At 44.3% G+C, this 19364-nt stretch overlaps 1 protein-coding gene across 1 annotated transcript; it reads left to right on the top strand.

Moving 5' to 3' along the window:
* Positions 1-4659: 4659 nt before the first annotated feature.
* FNTA (farnesyltransferase, CAAX box, alpha) lies at positions 4660-17834 on the top strand. Its single transcript, XM_054397612.1, has 10 exons — positions 4660-4740; positions 5762-6063; positions 6934-7019; positions 7593-7707; positions 8517-8621; positions 11705-11831; positions 12242-12390; positions 13909-13971; positions 14460-14631; positions 16113-17834. The coding sequence occupies exons 1-10, from the start codon at positions 4660-4662 to the stop codon at positions 16239-16241; spliced, it is 1329 nt and encodes a 442-aa protein (XP_054253587.1). The 3' UTR covers positions 16242-17834.
* The last annotated feature ends 1530 nt before the right edge of the window (positions 17835-19364 follow it).

The raw sequence follows: 19364 nt of genomic DNA, 5'->3' as shown, positions 1-19364 counted from the left end.
GCTAGGCATTAGGAAGGCAAATTTGTCTGAAATCTTCAGTCTTTGCTACAAGGCTTTCCCATGCCATTCTTATTCTTCTCCATGATGACTGCTGCTGAAAAAGAATACAGCATCAATAAGAGTGCTCCTCAAGCTCAGTGATTACCTTGATGTCACCTCTTTGGAGATATCAGATCCACATTTTGAGTGAGGTATCCAGAAAGCAGCCTGCATAAAACAGCACTTTCACACACAGTCCCAGGCATCTACTCTCACTCTGGTCATCCTGGACTTGGTCATTCTCTCATCCATGAGGTCAGCATAGAGACACTGATGGGCCTGGCTCAGCCCTGTTTGGGGAAAGGCAGCCATTTTTCTGATTTCCAGCTATCAAACTGTGCTGCTCTTCAGCAGATCCACTGAAACATGAGCAACAAAAGACTCTCCTTGCCTAGGCAGGCCTTAAAAAGGCTCCTGAAAGAAGAATACATCTCACTTTGGCACTAACTACATGGCAGCCCAACACATAAATAACCATACAGCACATACACAAACTCTTGCTACACTTAAACATTTGAATTTAACAAGTTTCCCTTTCCCTGTAATCTACATCTATGCTGGTCTGCCTCTCCTCAAAACAGCTACTGGCCTTACCTGATGGTTTTGTTTTTTTTAGCTTTCACAGAGTCCTACTATTTTGCTGCATCCTGGATGTTATTGTGTGAAAATCCCAACTCCTGACAACAAGAGTTCCAGCTTCATCTAAAAAAAAAAAAAAACAAAACCAAAAAACCCAGACAAACAAAAAACAACAACAGAAAAAGATGTGTGGAAGATAAGACTGAACTTTTCTAGGCAGAGAAGTTTGAAAAGATGGATATTCTAAAAGCTCCTAAAGCAGAAACACACAGAGAGATATGCCTCCTGTAATTTAAACTGGTTTGCTATGAAAAGAAGGTATATGTGGCTGTATTGTCTCCATGTGCATGAACATGATAGTTTTCCCTCCATACTAATCCCACTTAAAATTCCAGAAACCTGACAAAGAGGGATAGATCAAAAAAAAAAAAAATACTGCCTGCCATTAGTACCACTTCTGTGGCACTGGAAACCAGAGAAAAAAAAATATCATATTTCCATTTCCACTACCATATGCATTCATTCCTTCTCATCAAACATCAGAAAAGCCTCTTTAGCAAACCTCGCACATAACCATGCTGTGTGAGTTCTGTCTGCATAACAGAGCTGCTTTTGAAGGTTTTGTGTAGGCACAGAAGGGCACAGCTGCCAGCTGAGCGCCTTTCAAATCATGTAGGATTCTTTTACAAAGCCTTTTCCTCATCTTTGCCTCCTACATTACAGCCAAATGAGGCACCAGAAGGGGAAAGGGCTCGGTTCTGCTCACAACTGTGCTGGTGAAAATCTACTCAAGGCACACCTTGAAGCAGAACAGTATTTTTAATACCACACATCCTATCCTGCGCATAGCAAAAAGTAAAACTCTGATGACGACACTGAATGTCCCCCTACCCTCTGTCCCAGTGAAAAAGTAGTAATCTTTCCAGTTTTATATATCCTTCTAGAGCGGGCACCGCCGCTGTACCAGTTGCTCCAGGGTACTGCACTGACTCATGACTTCATTCTTGCATTCGCAGGGCAAATGTGTGTGTGTGTGTGTGTCGCTACTTTCACCCAGCGGTACGGTGCGGGTCGTATTCGGAATGGGCAACAGCAGGCTCTGTCCTCTCCCAGCTCCTCTCGCAAAGATGAACTTCCAGCGTTCCCCTGCCTCGGTCAGGCCGAGCGGAGGCCATGACGATTTAAGAAAAGAAGGATACATCACCACCCACGGCTGTCCTGCGGTAGGAGTAGCTCCCTAACAAACTTCCCACTCAAACACCTCTCCTTCCAGCCGTGCCTCGCTGCGTTTCTCAGGCCGCAGCATCACAGCCGAGGCTGTGTCTGCCCCTCACCTGCACCCTTCTCGAGCCCGCAGCCCCAGCCCTACTCCGTATGCGTGGGTCGGGCATCCTCCGGCGGCCGCTCGCCGCTGTACTCACCCCGAGAAAGTCTCTTCTGCTTCACCACCGTTGCCCCCTCTGATCGGATTTCAGGGGCTTTGGGGTGGGGATTTGGGTATTTTACTTTCAGTTTGTGCATCGACTCGGTGAGCGAGGGGGGCGGGTGCCGGACGACTGCTGCCTGGGGCCCCGAGGCGGGGTGGTGCAGAGCCGCCTGCCGCCTCCCTCCGCCCACCGCGGTGCTGGCGGAGTTGGCGGGGTGTTCCGCGCATTTTTCAGTCCCTAAGGCTCCGAAGACGAAAAGCAGAGGGGTAACCGGCCTAAGAGCACCATCACATCCATCCCGCTCGACTGCTCTTCCTGCAAGTCCCGCGCTAGAAGACTTCACACACACACACAAACAAACAAACAAAAAAACCCACCACCACAAAACCACCAGAATGTCCGTTCACTAATTTCTGTAGCTATTGGCATAAGTGGGCTGTTAGTCGTTTTATTCTTTTACAACCGTGCTGTTACGTTAGTCCGTGCCGTCTCGACCAGCTCGTAGACTGACTGCAGCAAACCAGAGGGCTGTCAGAAAAAGCAGCGCATCACGGGAGACAGCAGCCCGGCAGCGCGGGGACGTCCGACCGGGGGCGTTCAGAGGGCCCGCAGCCGCGTCCCCGCGGCGAAGCGCTGCAGCAGCGTCCCGCAGCAGGCCCCGCCTTGCCCCCGGACTGCGCCCCGCCGGGCCGGGCGTAGCGATGAGGACACGGCCCTGTCTGTCAGCTCCACGTTTCCACAGGCTGCGCTTTCCTTTTCGCAGTTTTTGGCGTTTGCTATTTGTAGTGAAAGATACGTAGTCTGAAGCCGCCTTGGCTGGCTCAGGACAGAGCCCGCATTTATCCACCCAGTGCACAGGCATGAACTCCTCATGTTCGTACTTAAAACAACTCTATCTCATATAGAACATATTTGCATTAACAGAGAGATGTCCAATACCCACACGCTTCAAGTGTATTTGTATTTTTATGCAAACAGTGGGAAATGCTCTCTCTGCTGCTTCTAAACAAGACATGGCAGGCAGGGAATGTGCAAGGGAGGTGGTTTCTTGTAAGAGCAGATGGAGGGAGAAGAATCTCAGAAGTGGCAGAAGGAACACCTGATGTGCCTTGACTGAAATGCATGGGTGATGCAAACTGTGCAGATGTCACACACAGCTCAGCTCCTTACTTTATTCATTCCTGCAGCCTTCTTGAGAGGCTCACAGGAGCACCCAACTGGACAACCTGAATCCAGCTTTCTGTAGAAGTTTCAGTGACCCCTCCATCCTGGCTTTGCCCCCCACTTCTTCTATAGCTATGCTTTCCTGTAGCCCATTTGGAGCAGAACCAACATCTTGCTGCACATACTACACCACAGAGCTCCAAATGTGCTCAAGTATCAGGCTCCTCCTATAATAGAAACAAGCAATAAACAGAACAGTGCTGAGACACAACAGATTTAGGTATCCTCTACTCTGTTCAAAGCTTCATTGCAGCTGTCATCCAATTTGTTTGGGTGTTTTTTGGTTGGTTTTGTTTGGTTGGTTTTGTTAGGGTGTTTTATTTTTTCCTCCCTGTCATTTAAAAACTCGGTTATGGCTTTCAAGCTTCCTCAGCTGGCAGACACTTAAATTGCTCTCATGAGGACACAACTTGTTTGTAATGCTTCAGCTTCCTGCAACAAGCTTGCTCTTTTCAGTTAACATCCCTGAAGCCTCCAGAAGCAGTCTACAGACCCCTAACAACTCACAGGTTCAGACTGAAAACACAGAATCTATTCCTGAGGGCAGTGGGATAGCTATCCTAACTGCTGTCCTCCCTATATCACCAGAAATATATTCTTGGACCAGCTTCATCCAGTAGCTGCCATCAGAGTAGCTCAGGTAATTTCTTGTCCTATGCCACTCTGAAGAAATTACCTCCTGTTGCAGCATTTAGCTTGTCTGCAATCCATGTTAAAAGCTGGTAAAGATGATGCCATCGTAAGCAATGGCAGATCATTATTTGTTAGTTTTGTTAGTTCTGGAGTTAGCACAACCAAAAACCCCAAATTCTTATTTAAACAGCAGTGCTAATAAAACTGATTAAATATCTGTCTCAATCGCCTTCTGCCCATGGAGAACTCGTGGTATTTAACAAACTCAAAAATGCAACTATTCCCTCCGAAAGTCAGGAATAACGACTGTCCTTTCTGCTCTGTCTTCTACAAAATAGAATTTGCTGCCTTTGAGGCTTCTCTCATTCATATGTCTGATTTCCACTGATCTGTTGTCCAGAGTTAATGTTGGGCCAGCCACCAGATGAGTGAGGGATGCTCTCTCTTAACCACTCTCCCCTCCCAAAGGGGACAAGAAAGGAAATATGGGAGAGAGAGGAACTGGAAAACTAAAACTTCTTTAATGCAAATACTAACAGTAAAATTAAAGACATACAAAGAAAATATCAAGCCCACAAAAATGCACACACACCCCTCATCACTGTCCACACTAATGCTGTGTGCAGGCACTGCAGAAGTCACAGACTGGATCCCACAGCAGATGGGAACCAGATTTAGTAGCTGGACTCTGGAACTGGATTCAGGAACACATAGACTGGGATCAAAGGCAGAAGGGAAAGGACAGACTCCTCCTCATATGCCGGCCATTGAAGAAGAGATCTCCACCCTTGTGATCCCTCAGCTTATGCTGAAGTATATGGAATGGAATACCTTGTTGGTCAGTTTGGGGCAGAGAAGCAAGGAAAGTACAGAGGTCAAATGATTTCCCAGAGACAAAGCTGCTCAGTCACAGAAGAGCCACCTGTGGGCCTTATTTATCCTTGATCCCGATCTTGTGTTTTGATTTGCAGCCACGCATTTATACTCAATCACTGCTACTCTGGCACCATTCTTCTTGCCTACAACCCTTTCAACCTCAGCATCCCAGAATTAGACTTAAACCATCACACATGGAATGATTTTCCACCTCCCTTAATATATAGCACAGATGCAAATGTATGCACACCCTTTACTACACAAGTGTTCTGCATGACTTTAACCCTCCTTACTCTAAAGCATCTCAGCACACCCCAGAATATGAACCTGTAATACTGGGTCAGGTGCTTTTTCTAATGACCATCTTTGGCTCAGCTACTTGGACCTGCTGACCAATATCACCTTAGAGGGTCACCTGCTTTCCCTAATTTCACCCACTGGTTACACAACTGTTTCAAAGCCTGCTCTAATTCCACCTTTTACAGAGACGAGATTCTTCAGCCTTGCCCTGTCAGGATGTTCATCTCTAAAATGGTGCAGTTTTGCAAGCCTCCATGCCTGCACCACTTTAATGCCTGACTATCAGTAATGCCAAGACCTGCTGTGCAGTTTTCCAAGTTTCCAGCTCAGGTGCTGCAGCAGCATTTCCTGAAGTCTTCGTTTCTCCATTTGTTCTCACAGTAACAGTCCAGTGCTGTTGGCCTCATGGCCTTGTACCTGCAAACCCCAGTACTGGTATTACAGTAGGTTCCCGTGGGAGATATTCTACTGCTGGCATTGTAGTGCCACCCTTCACATCACTTATCACATGTTTCGGTTTACAGTGGTGAAAATGAAGCATAAAACACTGCAGAGTGGACGGCAGCCAGTTGAATAACCGGTAAGCACTACCCTGTATGGCACGGGCTCAGCCCTAGGCCCAACCTCCCGCCGCCTCCCCTTGTAGGCTTCCGATGGTTAACGTGCAGATCCTCAGATGAAAGCCTTGGGCGCTGGCGGAACAAGCCTTGTCTCTGTGGGCAGAGGCCAGCCATCCTGGCGGCGTGCAGGCCGCCGCCCTCCGCGCCAGGGGAGGCGATGGTGAGGCACGCAAGCGCTCTGCCCCGCCGCACCGACCTCTATGTTTCTACCAGAACCCGGAAGCGGCAGCGTGCGCGATGGCGGCAGAGGGAACGGCAGCAGTGCAGCAGCAGCTGGAGGACGGCAGCAGCGAGCTAGAGGGCGGCTTCGGACACCTCGTAGAAGAGAAGGAGGTTGGGGACGACACCGGCTACGTACCCTACAGGTACGGGCATGGCGGCGCCTCCCCCGAGCGCCCGGGACAGGGCTCCTTCGCCATGGGCACCACGGCGATGGAGGTGTAGAGCGTGACGTCACGCCAACATGAGGCGTGTGCGCCTCCGGAAGCGACCGAAGGGGTTTTGTGGGGCAGGATGAGGGAGCGGGGGGGGGGGGGGGGGTTTGTTGTGTGCTGTGGCAGCTGCCTGGTGAATAGGATGGTGACGATGAAGAGGAGGCGGGGGCAGTTTGAGGTGGAGTCGGAGGAGGATAATAAGGAGCTTAAGGTGGAGTTGGAGGAGGACGATAATGGGGAAGATAATGAGGAGCTTGAGATGGAGTTGGAGAACGAGAAGGAGGTTGACTACGTGATGTACAGGTATTACCTCACTGGCCCGGCCGGGCAGGCCGCTGGAAGCCTGAGGGGTGGAGAAGGCTGGGTGGGTCGGTGAGAGAGGCCTGGGCTAACGAATGGGGCATCAATGCCACAGCTTCCAGCTATTCCTGTCTCAAGGCCACAGCTAGAGCGGAAAGGCTTAGGGCGGAAAATGCGGCTAGCCGGTGACTGAAAGCCACCGGTATCCCGTACTGTGCAAACTCAAGTCACAGTGCTGCGACTATGACAGTCTTGAGAGCTGGTGATTGTCAAATTTCCTCTCTCAAGTTGCCTTACAACTACATTTTGATACGGTTACGCATGTCACTACCACCTTTATTGTGCAGATCTGTGTGTTACAGACGATAATACAGTGGAATTAATAGTAACCCTTGGGAGCAAGTATATGTAGCTGGATATAGGTTTGTGCCTGTAGTGGTTTGAGTAATAACGTTTTGTGCTTTTTAGAAGCATTGAAAAGACAAAAACATGTGTTTACAGGGACAGAGAGGAATGGGCAGATATTAAACCTGTCCCTCAAAATGATGGCCCAAATCCTGTCGTTCAGATCATCTACAATGAAAAATGTAAGTTTTAATTATGTTCTGTACTGATACACTCATACCTTTCCTTAGCATTGTAAAAGCAAACAACATCATAGAAAACATGTTTTCTAGAGCAGAAATTTCTTTCTACGAAGAAATTAACATTTATTATTTTATGGTGGTTATGTGTGATGTTTTCACCAAGTGTCTTTGAAGTTGTATCTTCATCTGAGATGTTAATAGCTAAAGTTTTATATTAAATTTGTACGGCTTAAGAGGTAACGCAGCAGTCTTGTTCACCGAGTAAGGCATTTCTAGCCCACAACTGCGAGACTTAGGAAGTTACTGCATCTGGTGAAGTAGTGTGGGTAAGCATCAGGGAGCTTTGCTGGTTATTTTGGCTATCATTCATGTGGCGTATCTTTAAGATATTTTGGTGGTGGTAGTATTTAGAGGTTTTATTCAACAGCGCTGTCAGAGCAAGGTGTAGGAGTCATTTTAAAGAGATATATTTAAAGTACAGAAAATAGGAAGTAACTTTAAAGAGTTATTGACCTTACCCCCTAATCAGGCCATTGTCTCATAGCCTTGGATAAGATGCTGTTCTCTGTTTAGTTCAAGATGTCTATGATTACTTCCGGGCTGTTCTGCAGCGGGATGAGAGAAGCGAAAGAGCTTTCAAACTAACAATAGATGCTATCGCGTTAAATGCTGCAAACTACACAGTATGGTAAGTGATAATCTTGGGATTGTTCCTGTCATCGTTTGATGGCTAGTCTTTACTAATTTTGTTAGTCTAATCAAGGCATGACTAGCTGAGTTTACATGGAGGAGTAGTGTAGACCTGCACTGAACTTCTGAAGAAAGCCTTTGTTCAGTATTTTCTGTATATCTTTTTGAATTAGTCGTTTTCATTCATTTGGCTTTGAGATATTATCAATCAGTGCAGAATTAGTTACAAAAAACCTTCTCTGTTTAAAATTAGACAACCTACCCGATAATACGGGCTTTGACAAATGCTGAAGATGCCCTCACCTGACAGGCAAGAAAGTATGATAACTGCTATTTCCTGCTGAATAATAATGAAATCGTGTGGTTTACAAGATCTGTCAGGTTCAGTTAGGTAATGGTTAAACAATGAATTTTTGATGATCAGAATATGACCTTTTATTTCATTAATGCTAACAAATACCTCTTGTATGTCATTTTTCCCAACTTGAACAAACTTGAAAAGTTTACATTATTTTAAGTACGTCATAATATCAGGGATGATAAGACTAGTGCAAGTAAGGAGAGGTTAATCTGAAACGGGATTGCTGTGATCTTAGATAACATACTGTTGTAACCAGTTGTATTCCAGTTTTCCATTGTTGTGTAATTGAATGGCCTATAGCAGAAATAGGTGTGTGGTTCAGCTTTTTACACTCTTCTTAAATCAATGTTTATTAGAAGAATTGTGACCAAAGGTTCTTTGGTATGCTCCTCTGACTTCTGGGAAAGACGTGTTGTAGTTTTTGAAGGCTTGACTTTTCTACACAGGCATTTTCGGAGAGTTCTATTGCAGTCTTTGGGAAAGGATCTCCATGAGGAACTTAAGTATATTACAGCTATCATCGAAGATCAGCCAAAGAACTACCAAGTCTGGTAAAATCATGCTTGCTTTTCAGTTCCTAATTTTTTTGCAGCTAATTTTTGTTTTGTTAATTGTCTAAAGTTGTTGTCATTGATCCTAGAAGTTGAGTTGCTTCCTGCATCTAGTGCAGTGGCAGTAGTGGAGGAGTTAAGTGGAGTAGAATTGGTGTCACAGCCACAGTCCTCTTTAGCAGTTTGTTCTAAAGATGTGATTATGACAAGTTAAAAAGGTTTTGTTTCCCTTTGATTTCGGTTTTTGAAGTGTCAAAGTAAGTCTAACAGATTAAAAAAAATAACTTGTGAAAAGACAAAAAGACACATATAAATGATATTTTTATTTGCTTTTGGAGTTTGTGTACCAGTTGTTGGGGTTTTCCCAAGTGAATGGGAATACCCAAAACAACACCATTGTTATTGCTAGAGAAATTACAGAATCATAGAATCATAGAATCAAGAAGGCTGGAAGAGACCTCAAAGATCATCGAGTCCAACCTGTCACCCTAAACCTCATGACTATCTAAACCATGGCACCAAGTGCCACGTCCAATCCCCTCTTGAACACCTCCAGGGATGGTGACTCCACCACCTCCCTGGGCAGCCCATTCCAATGGCCAACCACTCTCTCTGTGAAGAACTTTCTCCTCACCTCCAGCCTAAACCTCCCCTGGCACAGCTTGAGACTGTGTCCTCCTGTTCTGGTGCTGGTTGCCTGGCAGAAGAGACCAAACCCCTCCTGGCTACAACCTCCCTTCAGGTAGTTGTAGACAGCAATGAGGTCACCCCTGAGCCTCCTCTTCTCCAGGCTAAACAGTCCCAGCTCCCTCAGCCTCTCCTCATAGGGCTTGTGCTCAAGGGCTCTCACCAGCCTCGTTGCCCTTCTCTGGACATGCTCCAGCAATTCAACATCTTCCCTAAACTGAGGGGCCCAGAACTGGACACAGGACTCAAGGTGTGGCCTAACCAGTGCTGTGTACAGGGGTACAATGACCTCCCTGCTCCTGCTGGCCACACTATGCCTGATGTAGGCCAGGATGCCATTGGCTCTCTTGGCCACCTGGGCACACTGCTGGCTCATGTTCAGGCGGCTGTCGACCAGTACCCCCAGGTCCCTTTCTGCCTGGCTGCTCTCCAGCCACTCTGACCCCAGCCTGTAGCTCTGCATGGGGTTGTTTTGGCCAAAGTGCAGCACCTGGCACTTGGATATGTTGAATGTTGGACTCTGCCCATCTGTCCAGCCAGTCAAGGTCCCTCTGCAGAGCCCTTCTACCTTCTAACAGATCAACACCTGCTCCCAGCTTGGTGTCATCTGCAAATTTACTGATGATGGACTCAATCCCCTCATCCAGATCATCAATAAAGATATTGAACAGGATGGGGCCCAGCACTGATCCCTGGGGGACACCACTAGTGACAGGCTGCCAGCTGGCAGTGGCACCATTCACCACCACTCTCTGGGCTCTGCCCTCCAGCCAGTTCCTAACCCAGTGCAGAGTGCTGCTGTCCAAGCCACGGCTGACAGCTTGGCCAGGAGTTTGCTGTGGGGGACAGTGTCAGAGGCCTTGCTGAAGTCCAGGTAGACTACATCCACAGCCTTTCCTACGTCCACCAGGCTGGTTACCTGATCATAGAAGGAGATCAGGTTGGTGAGGCAGGACCTGCCCTTCCTAAATCCATGTTGGCTGGGCCTGATTCCTTGGCCATCCTTCAGGTGCGCAGTGATTGCCCCCAAGACAATCTGCTCCATGATTTTCCCTGGCACTGAGGTCAGGCTGACAGGCCTGTAGTTCCCAGGTTCTTCTGTCCATCCCTTCTTGTGGATGGGTGTCACATTGGCCAGTTTCCAGTCTTCTGGGACCTCTCCAGTGAGCCAGGACTGGTGGAAAATGATGGAGAGAGGCTTGGCCAGCTCATCTGCCAGCTCTTTCAGCACCCTAGGATGAATCCCATCAGGTCCCATGGACTTGTGAATATCCAAGTGACTCAACAAGTCTCGAACTAATTCCACATGGGTTTCAGGAGTACAACACTGCTCCTTGACCCCATCAACCAGCTCAGGAGGCCAGTAGAATCATAGAATCATTAAGGTTGAAAAAGACCTCTAAGATCAAGTTCAACCTTCTGCCCAACACTTCCATGACCGCTAGACCATGTCCCAAAAATGCCACATTTACTAAATTTTTTTAACACCTCCAAGGACAATAACTGCACAACTTCTCTGGGCAGCCTATTCCAATGACTCACCTCTCTTTCAGTAAAGAAATTCTTCCTCTTACCCAATCTAAACCTCTCCTGGTGCAGCTTGAGGCCATTATCTCTTGTCCTGTCATTAGTTCCTTGGGAGAAGAGGTCAACTCACTACAATGATCTTTTAGGTAGTTGTAGAGGGCAATAAGGTCTCCTTTCAGTCTCCTCTTATCCAGCTAAACAATCCCAGTTCCCTCAGCCTCTGCTTGTAAGACATGCTCTCCAAACCTCTCATCATCTTTGCTGCCCTTCTCTGTATCCACTCCAGTACCTCAGTATATTTCTTATACTCTAGTGCACCAAACTGGGTGCAGTACTCGACGTGCAGTCTCACCAGTGCTGAATGCAGGGGCGCAATTGCTTACCTGCTCCTGCTGGCCATGGCATTTCTGATACAGGCCAGGATGCTGTTGGCCTTCCTGGCCACCTGAGCTTGTGTTCAGCCAGCTGTCAACCAACACCCTGAGATCCTTTTCAGCCAGGCAGCTTTTTTTTTTTTTCCTAAGCCTGTAGCATTGCATAGTACTAGAAAATTTTATTCTGCTAAGGACTTTGTCTTTGAATGTTAAAAATGGAAACACTTTGCCTCAAGTCAACATAAGTTGTTTAAAGGAGGTGATTAGCCAGTATATGTGTATAGTTGGAATTTGCTGTAGTATAAGTATACATCGTGTTTCTTGGAGCCAAGTTAAGTGTTTTGGTATATTTAATTTGAAGTATTTAAGTAGTGGGTTTGTTTTGTTTCTTGTTTTCAAACTGGCACAGTTGCTATATGCTGCTTTAATATAGACCACACATTAACAAAAGAGTGTTACGCTATTCTAAAAAGAGATTCCTCTTTCTGTCTCTAGGCATCACAGACGGGTGTTGGTGGAGTGGCTGCAAGATCCATCCCAAGAGCTTGAGTTCATTGCGGATATTCTTAACCAAGATGCCAAAAATTACCATGCGTGGCAACACAGACAATGGGTTATTCAGGTATTCTATCCACAGAATTCTGGATGATCTAAATGATCTGCTCAACTTGTAGAGTTTTGCTTCTTAAATACAATCTGCACTTTGTTTCTTAAGGCTGAAGGAAGAAAAACAATTGCATTTCAATGTGGTAGGCATTCACTGTAAACTTGCATTTTAGGAAGCAAGTTCAAAAAGGTCTGTCACTGGCTGCTTACTGTTATGCGTGTAAATTTAATGACACACTAATAACATTGTGTGCAACTGAAGAGTGTAGCATGTTCCTAGTGCATTCTTCCTTATTTTTCTTTGAACTTTGTTTACTTTAAAGAAGTCTCTGTATCCAATGTTCAGAGAACTTAGTAGCAAAGACAATATATTTTAAAAAATAAAAACTTAAATTGTGATGTTGTATCTTCCTTCCCTTTCCATAGGAGTTCAAATTATGGGACAATGAACTGGAGTATGTAGACCAGCTTTTGAGAGAAGATGTGAGAAACAACTCTGTTTGGAACCAACGACACTTTGTAATTTTCAACACCACTGGCTATGATGATCCAGCAATCCTAGACAGAGAAGTCCAGTTAGTAATGTTGTTTGTGCTCACACTAAGCCTTCTCCATTGCATGAAAGCAAATGAATACTTCACAGGCCCTGTGGGCTTGTCTTTCATGGTTTTAATGCAGTTTTGGGGCTAAATTTCATGGATTACAGATCACGGTGTGGTGTGTATACGGATACGTTCAGTACCACTGATATAAGTAGTACTGATGCTTACCATGGGCAAACTATTTTTATGAACATGTCTTCCCACCATACTCATTTTTGTGCAAACAAAACTTCAGGCTTTTTATGACCATTTAGCTGTAGTGCATATTTTTGCATGGAACTACACAGAAAAATTGTGACACTAGACCCATATAAGTTATGCTGTTCATTAGTGTCTTGCAGCTTACCCCTAGAAAGCTTGAAAGGAGAGGCACTCTCAGTGTTGTACTAAACTGCTGGTTTAGTTGTACAGTAGCCACAATGATGTAAAAATGATATGGTCTTGGATTGTAAGAAGAGAAATTGTGTTTTGAGAAGAATTTGCTGCAGCTGGAAAAAGAAAGCTTTCAGGTGTATGTGGTCAGCACAAGACACAACCTGTGTAGGTTGGCTCGTTTTGAGGAAAATGAGCTTTGGAAACTGTTTCAATGTGGTGTGCTTCGAGCCATTTATTTTACTACTACTAATGTTAAGGGACAATTTCTTGTATGGTTTTCACACATCAGATTGCTGATCAGGGTTGATAGGCAAACATATTTGCATAACTAAAGTGAAGAAGCACTGAAAAGAAAGTACTGCAATTTTTTGGATTTACTCTTCAGAAGACTAAATCGCTGAATAGGTGCCTTGGTAACATTGTTCATGGATAATCCCAGTCCCTAACCCTTTCATGGTTTTTGTAGGCTGCTGTAAGTTATACTTTCACTTTACTGCAGATTAATGAATCTGAGCAAGCATGAATATTTCCAGGTTTTTCTCTCCAGAGGTTAGATCTGACATCCACTCTTGATCTGCTTATACATGGTGCTGTGTTCAAGACAACTGCTTGCAGAGTTGCCTAACTGCTACTTTAAAAGACCTGCAGCAGAAGGCTGAGTGATCTGAAAGCTCAAGCTCCGCCTGTCTGTGAGTTGTCTCAGGTGCAGCCTCATGAAAAAAAACGTTGTGCAGATGAGTACAGACCATACCAGATGCAGCCATGTTGACATTAGCTAACCTAGTGCTTCAGTTTCTCCAGACCTTTTCAGCCATTTTTGAGCATCAAGACACTCTCCCATCATGTTGTTTCTTTATGTTAGTGATAATATTTTTGAGACCGCTAACTCATTGTATAAAATGCAGCAAGTTGAACCCTTCAGAATTTAAAACAATGTCTGCCTCCCAGTGTCTGCCTCTCTGAGACTTGAGAGATGTTTTTGGTCTATGGCCCAGATGAGATGACCTGTAAAGGGTTCTGAAATACAGACTAGTGTATTTGGGAGCATCTAAGCACAATAATTTTTAACTGCATTGTTAGTAGCTGCATTCATGACCTATTATCTTTTTCTTGTAGATACACTCTTGAGATAATCACAGCAGTGCCACATAATGAAAGTGCTTGGAACTATTTAAAAGGGTGAGGCATCCTTCTCTGTGGGGCAGAGAGAATATCTGTAGGTGTCTTATGCCTGGTTCTTAATTGGAAAGAGCTTGTTGCTGTTCATCTTGGTGTTCTGTGCTTAAGCAGGCAGGCAGAGACCTCTGCAAGGAGTTAGTATGTTAACCTAATTTCTCTAACTTTCCGCTGTTTCTGTCCCTGTAGTTCTTGTGGGAGGAATTTCTCGTGCTTGTAAAACCTTGACCTGTAGTGTTACTGGGTTGGAAAGAGATTTGAGTGGGAAGTAATGAGAATGCTTTTAGTCTTAATTTCTATTCAGTTGAACATCACTATAGTAGCTTACTACAACATTAAGCTGTATTATTGCTGCATGCTGCTTACTTTCTGCCTTAATTGTATTTACAACCTTATTTCAAAACTGATCTCCAAAGAAAGGAGTTGTAACAAATGTAATTCTTCACACTAGATTCCCCATTGTGTTTCAAGCATGTAATTCTCTCTTCTAGGATTCTGCAGGACTATGGTCTTTCTAAGTATCCAAAGCTGTTAGAGCAACTGTTAAATTTACAGCCTAGCCACAGTTCACCCTACCTGATTGCTTTTCTTGTGGACATATATGAAGATATGCTCGAAAACCAGTGTGATAACAAGGAAGAAACACTGAACAAGGCATTGGAGGTATGTTTGGAGACTTGGTTTTAATTCTTAGGAATGGCATTTATTCCAACAAAATGGGGTTGATTTTTATACGTAGAACTGGTTACTTGATCCCTAGGAGCTCTCTAAAGAGTTTAACTTGAAAGTCAGATAATCTCAAGGGTCTCATGAGTTTATCTATAAATAACTTGCTGGTTACAAAATCACTAAGTTTTCTTCACCTGGTAGTGAAGGAATGTTTCTAATATTACCTGCAGAAGAAAGGAGTTGTTTGAAAAGTCAAGGTGTTTCCAGTGATAACTTTGTAGCATGAACTCACTTTCTTTTCTGTAAAGTGAATCTTGTTTTTCAGAATGTCTGTATCTAAACAATCTCAAGCTACCTTTGCGCTTCTAGCTCCAAGAAAGCTAGCAGAATTAGCTTAAAGGCCAGCAGGTGCTGGGGATGTCAGGATGGAATGTTAGGCACCATTTCTTACAGAGAATAAATTACTTCAGCAGTGTTCTTTATCTGCCTGTGCTATATTTGCAGAACTCCTTGCTGTAGTTGGCAGTGTGTTTTTTACAAGAACATTTTTCATTCACTGTGAGACAGTCTGGAACTCAGTGTAATGCGAACTGCAGCTCTTGCCTGGAGTCTCTGTGTTCCAGCATTGTTCTTAAATATTTTCCTTTGTGTTCCGGAACCAGAGAGTAAACAAGTGCAGTTGTACCTCCCAGATTGATGTCCCTTTATACTATTTCACTGAGTTTGACTTCTTCATCAATTTAGGTATCAAAGCACTTTTTTCTCAGCTCAGGTTCACTGAGTAAGACAATGGCATCTACCTGATAAAAAGGAATTAACTAGAACATTTGTAGGCAGTGTTCACACAATATACATTTTTCACAGCATGTCGTGTGAATACAATTGACTTCTGCTGTGCCTCACTGCTTACCCAGATAAAAATACAACTCAGAACATATAAAACTATCTACCAGCTCTAACATATTGTAAGAGGTTACTGATGTGCATGAAGGATCCTTTTGGGGCAGTCTAAGAGAAAAAGCATAAACAAAACATCTCCTGTCTTACTGAGTGTACTGAAGATTGACGAGCGTGACATTCCTCCACTGCTTTGAACGAAGCAGTTTACAGCCTGCTAGATTGCTAGAAGACAGTCAAACTTGTCAGGAAGTCACAAGTATACTGCAGTATATTACAAGCCAAATAGGCTGGAATAGGTTAGTGGTAGGCATGGAAAGAAGGCACAGGGAAGCAGCTGAAACTGAAATAGGGCTGGAGTGATTTTTTTTTTTTTTTGGTGCAGTATCAGACTGGCTAACTACCAGTTGGAGTTGACATCAATTCGAGATTGTTGGGCACTTGCAAATCTGGTAAATAAAACAAATGTTGCTAAGGCTCATTTAGTACTGACTAAACCATATGTTGTATGAATTTTATAATTAAGGATTCTTTAAGCTTTTGGTATAACAATCCAATCTTTACATATTCTTTCATAGTTGTGTGAAATTCTTGCTAATGAAAAAGACACCATCCGAAAGAAATACTGGAGATACGTTGGGAGGTCGCTTAAGAACAAACACAGCTCAAGCACAGAACAGAGCTCACTGGCCGACCACCAGCAGTAACTGAACATGGAACAAAACACTGTTAAGCTCTGAAGGTATTCTGAAGCAGTACTAAGTAGGATCATCAACTAGTTTAAAATCCGGTGTTGTCCTCCCATGGTGAAGAGGTATTGCAATGAAAGAAGAGTGTGCAGTACTACCTAACCTTGGGTCATTTCTGCTACTGGTGTTAGCTCTAGGTGCAATCAAGAAATGTGTTAAACCTAAATTACAGAAATGTGATAAAGGGTTTCTTTTAAAATAATACAGAAATTTTTGAGGCCCTAAACTGATTTCTCATGCTGTAGCTTAGCTACTTGAAGTTTTTAACAGTCACATCTGTAGTAATGACTGCAGGTATAGAATCATAAGAGGTTTTGGTTGTGAGACATTTAAACTAAGCAAGTCCAACTGGTAACCCATCACTGCCAAGTCACCACTAAACCATGTCCCTAAGCACTGCATCTACATGTCTTTTAAATCCCTGCAGGGATGGGGACTACACCGCTTCCCTGAGAAGCCTCTTCCCGTGTTTTACTGTGTCTGTGAAGACTTTTTTGCTAATATGCAACTTAAACATCGTCACACACAACCTTCCTCTTGTCCTATAGCTTGTTACTTGAGAGAGGAGACTAACCCTCACAACCTCCTTTCAGGTAGTTGTAGAGTGCAATAAGGTCTCTCCTTAGCCTTCTTCAGGCTAAAACAAACCTCCATTCCCTCAGCCACTCCTCAGAAGACTTGTGCTCTAGACCCTGTCGGCAGCTTCAATGCCCTTTGGACATGCTCCAGCAGCTCAGTGTCTGTCTTGTGGATACAAAGTAACCTCTGTATAAGTGCAAGCAGGTTTAATAGTTGTTTGTAGGAGAGCAGCTATGTGATGCTGACAGCAGGAGCTCTTGTATGCAACTAATACCAAGTGTCATTTTATAATTAAAAAAGTCTGACTGAATCTTTTTAGTACACTTGATGCAGCGGAGCCTTGAATTCTCATCTGCACAGCCAGGAAAAATGTTTTGAAGGTCTATGTAGGGTTTTTGGGTTTGTTGGTGTTTTAGGTTTGTTTTTTGTCGGCCTACCGACAAAACCGTTTGGTTTTATGTTTTTTTTTTTGTGGTAGTGGTGTTTTTGTGTTTTATTTGTTCGGGTTTTTTAATTATTTATACAAATAAAAATCTAAAATGTTTTGGGTTTATTTCATCTTCACACTCTGTAATCAGACCAAACTGGAGTCATAGGTCAGAAGAGATAAGCTGGTTATGGTACGTATCTTCATTGAACTGGCAGGAAATGAATGATTTTATTGAAGACTTATTTGCATTTAATGTCTTAACCTTATTGCTCCTCTAGGCTTTTAATATCTTCCATGCATGTATTCAGCCAAGAAATATTTTTCCTCCGCTTTGTGAAAGATTGAAGGCATCTGGAGCATAGAACTGCGAAGAGTGTGTATACCTGTACAAGTAAACGGCTGTATCTGCCCTGTTACCAGTAAATGGCTGTTTCAAACTGTGTTCTTACCATAGAGTGCTTGTCTAATAAATATTTTCTTCCACATGACCCCACATCCAGGATGAGGAAGTGTTTTACAGGTTCCTGGGGTAAGGTCTCAGAAATCACTAACCCTCGTTCTTGTGGGCAACTTTTCAATTTACCTTAGACAGGAAGCAGTCCTGGAGGTTCTTGGAACGCGTGTAAGATAACATCCTGATCACAGAATATATCTGGTTGGAAGAGACCTTGAAGATCATCCAGTCCAACCTTCAACCCAGTACTGAAGGGTGAACACTAAACCATATCCTAATTGTGAGGTTCATATGCCACTTGAAGTTCTCCAGGGACTATCCCAGGGGGCAGACCATTCCAATGTTTGATAACCCTTTCAGTGAAGAATTACTTCCTAATATCCAGCCTTAAATCTCCCCTCGTGCACTTTGCATTCATTTCCTCTAGTCTTTTCACTTGTCATCAGTGAGAAGAGGCTTGGGTAAGTGTGCTCTTTAGAGGATAAAAGAGTGGCTGGTTGGCCAGGCCCGAAGAGTGCTGTTCCCCAGGGGTCAGTACTGAGGTCTATCCTCTTTAATATTAATCTTTATTAATGACCTGGATGAGAAGATTGAGTGCACACTCAGTAAATTTGCAGATTACACCAAACTGGATGTGTGTGTTGATCTACTAGAGGGTAGGGAAGCTTTACGGCAGGATCTAGACAGGTTAGACCAATGGGGCAAGGCTTATTCTATGAGATTCAACAAGGCCAAGTGTCAGGTCTCACACCTGGGTCACAAGAGCCCCAGGGTAAGCTATAGACCTGGGGGTGTGTGGTTGGAAATCTGCAACTTGGAGAGGGACCTGGGGGTATTGGCTCACAGTTGACTAAAGAGTCAGCAGTGTGCCCAGGTAGCCAAGAAAGCCAGTGGCATCCTGGCTTGTTAGAAACAGTGTGGTCAGCAGGAACTCAGCACTGGCAAGGTCACACCTGAAATACTGTGTTCAGTTCTGGGCCTCTCACTTATAAGAAGGACATAAGTGCTGGAGCATGTTCAGAGAAGGGCAACAAGGCTCATGAAGGGCCTGGAGCATGTGATCTACAAGGAGCATCTGAGGGAGCTGGGGTTGTTCAGTCTGGAGAAGAGGCTGAGGGGGGACCTCATCACTCTCTACAACTCTCTGAGGGGAGGTTGGAGTGAGGACGGGGCCAGCTTCTTCTCCTTGCTGTCAAGCAACAGAACTAGAGGAAATGGATGCAAGGTGCACCAGGATGGATAATAGGAAATATTTTCTCACTGAAAGGCTTATCACACGCTGGAACGGTCTGCCCAGGGTAGTGGGGGAGTCATCATCCCTGGAGGTGTTTAAATGGCATGTTATCCTGGCACCTGGGACCATGGTCTGGTATTGACCCTTCAATACTGGGTCAAAGGTTGGACTGGATGATCTTGAAGGTCTCTCCCAACCAAATATATTCTGTGACAAAGGGAAGAAACAAATAGGATTATTTATACCATAATGTAAACAGTCTTCCTGATACTAAACATTAAGAGCTGCTGTTGCAATTAAACCATACTGTGTATTATTTTAAACACTTAAAATACATTCATTCAATGCATTCTTCAAATTTAGAACAACTTACAGGGAGAGGAA

Source organism: Indicator indicator, chromosome Z, assembly GCF_027791375.1.
Source record: "Indicator indicator isolate 239-I01 chromosome Z, UM_Iind_1.1, whole genome shotgun sequence".
NCBI lineage: Eukaryota > Metazoa > Chordata > Aves > Piciformes > Indicatoridae > Indicator > Indicator indicator.
This window is presented reverse-complemented; position numbering and strand designations above follow the sequence as displayed.